At 54.6% G+C, this 7,275-nt stretch overlaps 1 protein-coding gene across 2 annotated transcripts in view; it reads left to right on the top strand.

Moving 5' to 3' along the window:
* Window positions 1-1,525: 1,525 nt before the first annotated feature.
* Window positions 1,526-7,275, top strand: part of Cdk6 (cyclin dependent kinase 6) — a 185,040-nt gene continuing 179,290 nt past the window's right edge. Inside the window, exons 1-2 of one of the 2 annotated variants that reach the window (XM_060373992.1) lie at window positions 1,526-1,869; window positions 2,175-2,642. In XM_060373992.1, the coding sequence (XP_060229975.1) occupies window positions 2,410-2,642 (233 nt within the window). In that variant the 5' untranslated portion in view covers window positions 1,526-1,869; window positions 2,175-2,409. Of the gene's footprint in view, window positions 1,870-1,958; window positions 2,643-7,275 lie in introns of those variants that run through there. The other variant, XM_021653232.2, reaches the window with a different exon arrangement.

Below are 7,275 nucleotides of genomic sequence, written 5' to 3'. Positions count from 1 at the left end.
GGAAATGTACCGTCTGAGGTGGCATCCCGCGCCCCATGCTTGCTCCCCTCCCCACCCCGTGCAACGGTCCCTACTCAGCCCCCCGGGGTGCGGGCTCGGGGCTCCATCACCCCCACGCAGGACCGTTCGCGCGGGCTTCCGCGGGCGCCGCGTTACGCACGGTGGAGCGCACGCAGCCCACCGGGGTCGAAGTCCCGCGGGGCACGCACTCTCGCCTCGAGGTCACTTTGTTTGTTTATTTATTTATTTATTTATTTAAAGCTCCGCGGCTCGGAGGCCCAGCCCCGGGGCTCGGCGGCGCACCCTCGTCCCCGTGCACGTGGGCGTCCGCGCGCGCGCGCGCGCGCGCCCCTGCGTTGGCGCACACGCGCGACTCGCGGTCCCGCGGGCGGCCTGCCCTCGCCGCGCCGGTGGCGACCCCGGCGGCGTTTGGCAGGGCTCCGGGAGAGGCTCATGAAGGATTTCATTGAGTGCGGAGACAGGGAGCAGAGACAGAAAGCAGAAGGAGGCGGCCGCAGCCTTTGTAGTCGCGGAGGAATGCGGAAATGTTGAAGCACTATGTCAAACTTTTTTTGAAACGGGGTCAAGTCACATTCAGCCAGCGTGGGAAAGCAACAACAACAACAGAAAAAAAAAAAAAAGTGGAGGAGGGGAGGGGGCCGGCCGCTGCCGCCCGGGTCCGGGGTGTGTGGGGGTGGGGGGGTGCGGGCCCGCGGGGGTGGGACGGCCACCGCCTCCGGGAGGGAGCCCGGGCTGGACGCGGCCGGAGGGGGAGGGAGGGCGGCCGCCGGGGCCGCGGCTCCCGCTACCTGTGTGGCCCTCGACCTGGCGGGGACCCCCGGACTTCGCCCCGGGGTCCTCCCCGCGGCATTCTCAGGGAGGCTCTCCGAGGGGCCCGGAGGGGGTCCGCCCTGGCCGCCCGCCCCGGTGGGGGTCGCGCCATGTGTTCCCTAATTCCGGGCTGAAGGGCCAGCGGGGGAGGAGGAGTGCGGGGCAGGTAGACGCACGCCCGGGGTTCCGGACACGGCGGCTGTCGGGGACCGAAGGTCCAGCCCGGCCCGAGGCCACCGGGGGACGGGGAGGCTCACTCGGTCACCCCGAGCAACTGCGCGGGGAAGGGGCGCCCGGCCGCGCGTGGGACCTGGCCTCCGGCCCTGAGACAACCCAACGTCCGTCTCGGTGGCCGACCTCCAGGCGCCCCGGACCCCGGGCGGAGGTTCGGTAGCGGCCACCCAAGGGCGGCCCCCTCACCCCGGGGGAGACCTGCGTTTGCTCCCCCACCCCCACCGTCGCAAGGGCGGCTGCTTCTGCCCGGGTTGAAGTCTGCTGGGAACTCCGGGACCAGTCCCGGCCAGCTCTTTCGGACACGCCGGGAGAGAGTGACGGACCTGCCGTCCTCCACCCTGGGGAGCTCGGGGCGTGCGGTGGGGCGGGGGGGGGGGGGACGGAACGGGACACTGCCCTCCCCCCGTCCCCGGGCCCCTCGCTCTCCCACCCCCAGTAGCCCCAGCCCTCCCCTACCAGATGGTCCGTCCTCCCCGAGTTTCCACCAGGGAGGTCCTCCGGGTCGGAGGCAGGACCCCGTCTCCCACTGAGACGGCCGTGCCCGAGAGACCGTGCGTGCGCGTGTGCGCGCGAGACCCTCTCCAACGTCCCCCCGGTAGAGAAAAACTGAAAGCAGAAAGAAAGGAAGCAATTTCCGAGCAGATGTCTGACCACCCCGACGCGTACGCTCCCAGCGTCGGGTTACAGGGTCCCGGGAGCCCCGACCCTGTTCAGCGGCCCCCACGCGAGCGAACCCCCCGCGCCTCCACAGCGGCTTCCGAGGGCCCCCGCGGCCGGGGAGGGCAGCGGGGACCGGCGATCTAGGTAGAAAGACGCAGCCGTGACATTGACGCGTCCGGCGCCTCCCCTCCCCCGCGCTCCCGGCACACTCTGGGCCGCTCGGCACGCCCCCTCCCGTCCCGCTGCGCCCCGCGCGGCGCTCATCCCCGAGGGGCCCCTGCAGCCTCTCCTCGCGGACGCCGCGCGAGCCGGGCCGGGGAGGCGAAGCGGCTCGGCCTTCCTCCGCGGAGCCGGGCGGAGGAGGCAGGGAGCCGGTGGGTCCCGGTGGAAGTCCCCGGGGCTGTCTGATCGCGCCCTCTCCCCGTCCTCCCGTCTCCTCCTCCTCCTAGGTGCCGAGATTGTGGGCAGACTATGTAATCGCCGCGGAGGGGGAAGAGGAGGGATCGGCGCTCTCCCGCGGCGGCGGCGGCGGCTCGGCTAGGCGGAGTTTCGCGGCGGCTGCGCCCGCGGGCGACGAGGTCGCTCCGTCCAGCCCGGAGTCCCCGAGGCGTCCCGGCAGCGAGCGCGAGAGCGCCCCGCTCTCCTCCTCCCCACCCCGTGCCGCCGCGGCAGCCCCCCGCCAGCATGGAGAAGGACGGCCTGAGCCGCGCCGACCAGCAGTACGAGTGCGTGGCGGAGATCGGCGAGGGCGCCTACGGGAAGGTGTTCAAGGCCCGCGACCTGAAGAACGGCGGCCGCTTCGTGGCTCTGAAGCGCGTGCGGGTGCAGACCGGCGAGGAGGGCATGCCGCTCTCCACCATCCGCGAGGTGGCGGTGCTGAGGCACCTGGAGACCTTCGAGCACCCCAACGTGGTCAGGTGAGCCGGGAGCCCTGGCGGTCGGGTCCGGTCCGGGAAGGTGCCGGGCAAGGGGCAGCTGGTGACCCAGCCGGAGTCAGGCTTGAGTTTCGCCGAGCGAACGGGTGACCTTGCTAGGCCGGGCGGGAAGGAGACCCGCGGCGGCCTCCCTGCACCCAGACAACTCTCCGCTTGTCCCAAGGGGCTCCGGGGGCGTTGGGTGTCTTTCAGGGACAAAACCGACAACCTCAGAGACGTCTCTAGCCCTTACTTACTTTTCCCGTCCGTGGGGGAATTTTTGAGAGACTTACACAGCTTGTGGTAATTAGAAGGAAACTTTTTAAGGGTGGAGCCTAATGTAAATAAAGTTTAAGAAAATGCAGAAATGTGTAAGAACGTGTTGGCCTGTCACACCCCGCAGTGGTGGCCTGAAGTTTCAACGCTGACGCCAAGTGTTAAACATTATTTGAAAAGTGTCTTTCAAGGTTGCGTGCAGTTGGAACGCTGAGCCAGCGGGATCCAGAGTTCAAAGCCAGCCTGCCCTACAAAAGACCCTGTCTGAGAAGAGGAGGGGGCGGAGAGTGGGAGGAGGGGAGGGAGAGACCCTTCTCAAACCTTCTTCTGATTGTATCATTTAGTATCTATGGCCTGGCGTGGTCTAACTTAGCCTCTCCCAGGGGGTAGATGAGAGGCAGCGGTGCTTTAGATTCTAAGGCCTCTTTTTCCCTGGAAGAGTTGTGCAAGAGGGTGGAGAGGCATTCTTAACCAACTCTCCTGTGAAGTAACGAGCATTAAAAGAAAGTGTGTGCGCCTGCCTCCCGTGTGATTGAGGGTAATGGTGTTTTCTTGGAGATGCTGGGATTTCCCCATTGTGCCTTTCATCCTTCTCTTTTTTAAACAGATACATAGCTTGAAATTAAAAGGGAATGCACAGACCTCTCTGCAGCTTAGATGATGACTTCACCATTCTCTGCTCTTCGGTGTGTAGAAGGATGATTTTGGTGTCTTCGTCCTGTCTTCTCATTCCTGTAGGGATTGTGTACAACAACTTTGTGCCTACTGTGTGCCCCAGGGATGAAATTATGTAAATAAGCCCAGCTAAATATTTTTGTAGAAAGTCAAGCAATTTAACATTAGTCATCAAAATGGAGAGACCCAAGACTGACCTTTGAAATACCAAGCCCTCTACGGAATCTTCCAGGAGGTTTTTAACTCCTCTTCTAGGCTGGGTGGGAATTGATTTGTTTGGTTTGTTCCCAGTATAGTCAGACAAGGCTAGAATGCAGTAGTGACTCTCAGTACATAAGATAAGTAAAAAGGCATTGTAAATGTAAAGAAAGGACCCATTATACCTGTGCTTTAGCTAGGTGGCAGGGACATGGGGTGTGACAGCAAAAGATCATATGGGAGAACGAGTCTTGTAGAAAGTTGGTTTTACCTAAAAGCCGTAGATTATTGTATGTGTGGAGTATCCAGCTAGGAGAGAAGTTACATATGCAAATGAAATAACCTCCTTCCAGACAAACACCTGTCTCTATAACCTGTTGTTCATCGGGCACAATCCATTGTAAATTCTGTAGAACAGAAGAGGGTCGTTTCATTGAGCTGGTGAGCTTTTGCTAACCAGCTCATCCTGTTCCCCTGTTCCATCCTCTTGAGATGGGTGTGTCTCTAGACAGTTCTAGGTAACCCCCACAATGGTATTCTGAACTGGGACTTTCAGGAGCATCTACTTACAAGCGAAAGGAAAAGGTGCTTTCTAAGTTTATTTTTACCTCTTATGACATCTACCTACTTGGAGTCATAAAGATAAAGTGAGTGTAGGTGAAAACCCTCTAAATTTAAAGACACCTTAGGTACCTGTATATGTCAGATGATCAGATCCTTGTCCCAGAACAGGTGCCCAGGAAGGCTTCATTTATCTGGCGTTTTTATAGAACACGTCAGGATTCCCGTTTTGACACTCCAGGACTGTTGTGTGACAAAACATTTCCTGGGGAGAGAGGCATGGTACACATTCCTGATAGGGAGCCTGCAGTGGGCCACAGCACGAATACCACAGGTTCCAACTTGGTAAACCAATGAGTTTTATTGGGGTTACCTACACGAATACGAGTGAGGGGTTCCAGGAGCAGAAATAACTCAAAGACGGCTGCATCCCCGAAGCCCACCCCAGCATGAGTGACAGCTGGGGACCTGGAGCTCACTGCCCAGCCTGTGTGGCTTTTGCAGCTCAGCTTCTCTGCAGCCTGAGGTGCTATTGGTAGAGGAAGCTCAGCTGGTAACTGCTTTTAGAAGTGGGGAGGGGCCTAGTGAATCTGCTCAGCTTCAAGGAGTTCCTGAAGCTATTCTGAGTTGTTTACCTTCCTGCTTAAGGAGCTTCCTGTGGAATGGAATGTTTTAATCTTGGAGGAAACTGTTACACAACCGGGACCTAAAAAGCTGCTGGGCTACCCAGACCCTGAATTTGTCAGCAAAGGGGATTGGTTGGCTGTATGCTGTGAGATTAATGAAATGACCCCTTGTCTTAACTGATATAACATCATCGGCACAAGCCACCGGCTCCATCATTCCCTTTTGATCTTCCTGTTTTTGTTTTCCACTGCACTAACACTCCCCCCACACACACACCAAAATAACTTGTTTGTTTGGCTAAACAGCTAGGAATTCTTCAGAGGTTAGCTTAATAATTTTAGGGGCAGTGTCAGGAAATTGAAGATAAGCGACAATTTTTTTTTTCCTTCCGAGGGAGAATGTGAAAACTGAAACCCTGAATCTGTAATTTGTTCTTTCCTGGGTTAAGTCTTACACTCATAAGCCTGGGTTTTTAAAGATTGCTTAAAAGGGCAGATGCTTTTTTAAGTGCCTTCAAGCCATAAGTAATTGATCATAATTATAGTCCCTACCCACACATAGTTAAGCCTCTAAGCTTGAAGGAGCACAATAAACATACTAGGTTTTTTTTCTTCTTCTTCAAGTTTTAAGGTTTAATTTTGATGGATTTGCCAAAAAGGCAGACTAGTTACTGATGGTGTCAAAGCTCTCGGAGCTTACCTGCCCGTGATATGTCCCAGGCCCAGGCTTGAGGAGCCAGTGGTGTTCTGTGCACGGATTTGCTCTTATTTTACGGTGCCCAAGTTCTAGAGCCTTTGCCAGGGTCAGACTGTAAGATGGGAGAGTTTGCATTCCATCGATGAGTTCTGTTTGCCATCCAGAACCAAGACACAGAGAGGAAATAAAATTTGTTTAATCAGCAGTCTGTTTGTGCACCAAGTATAAATTGAAAGCCTACTGTGTGCCGGACACCTTCCAGAACAAAGAAACAGGGTAGGTGCAGTGAAGAAGTCAGAGGGAATTGTTAACTTTTTTCTTTAATTTTCCCCTCTGAGACAGGGTTTCTCTATGTAGCCCTGGCTATTCTATAACTTGCTCTGTAGGCAAGGCTGGCCTCTAACTCAGAGATCTGACTGTCTCTGCCTCCTGAGTGCTGGAATTACAAGTGTACACGACTTCACCTGGCTGTCTTTATGTCTGTCTGTCTTTCCTTTTTTTCTCTGTCTTTAATAATGTGTTTGTCTAAGCAAGGCATGGTGGTGCATGCTTGTAATGCCAGAATTCTAGAGGAAGTGGAGGCAAGAGTTCAAGGTCATTTCCAGCTGCTTGCTTGGTAAGTTCGAATCCAGCCTGAGCTGCAGGAGGCCATCTCTCGTCTTTATTTCGGTTATCACTTCCCCTCATTTAACCTGCCCAGTTTTATAAAGCGTCTTATGTTTGTGACAGTTTAGTTACAGGAATTTGCTGATTGGGTAGATGAAATAAAACACTATTCAGAATCCCTCAGTGTGTGCAGGTTAAAATTTCCCTTAGAGACGTACAAGTTGATGTATATAAAAAAGCATCTGCAAGTCACTTATATGCATGAACACTTGAGCTCCATTTATTTAAACAAGTGTTGAGGAAAGACAATTTTCCTAAACACCAATTGTAGGAAAGACAGCTGGTAATCAATTGGTTACTCAGGTGTTTCTGTCATTGAAGGACTAAGATGATCAGCAGAAAGCTGGCCTACAAATGAGCCTTTTCTGTGCTGGAAGTGAGATGCAGGTAAATGCTGCCTTTGTCTCCCCAAACTGTAAGCTTGCTAGAATAGCAACAGAAATGATTCAATTTCAGGCATCAGCTCTGGAAGCTAAGTTGGTTGCCTGTCAGCAGATAAAAGTTGTAACCTATAAATGTTTTAAGCACATTAAGTTATTATAGTCCCTGTTTTAAAGGCATAGGAGATAGGCAGCCCAGTGATTATTTAGGATGTTTCTCCTTTTCTCTTTTTAAAGTTCTCAGCGACATGTAGTTTAAAAGGAGAGCAGAAATGTGACTGTGGACTATGAAGAACATAACACATTTATTTTTTTACTATGAACCGTAAATGCAGGTGTTCAGAGGTCTTGGTACACAGGAACGCTTATTAATAAAAGTGTTATTTTGTGGGGGAATAATCTGTTTTTTTTGGGGGGGAACCTTGCCTCAGTGCGAACAGGAAAAGCAAGACTTCAGGTCTCCATTTAAACTTAAGTGTGTGAAGTGTGTGTGTTTCTTCCTTCTCGGAGTTCTTGAAAAGTTGCAGTCTTCAAAGCTGTTTAGTAAACAGACGGTT

Source organism: Meriones unguiculatus, chromosome 21 (genome assembly GCF_030254825.1).
Source record: "Meriones unguiculatus strain TT.TT164.6M chromosome 21, Bangor_MerUng_6.1, whole genome shotgun sequence".
NCBI classification, from domain to species: Eukaryota; Metazoa; Chordata; class Mammalia; order Rodentia; family Muridae; genus Meriones; species Meriones unguiculatus.
This window is presented reverse-complemented; position numbering and strand designations above follow the sequence as displayed.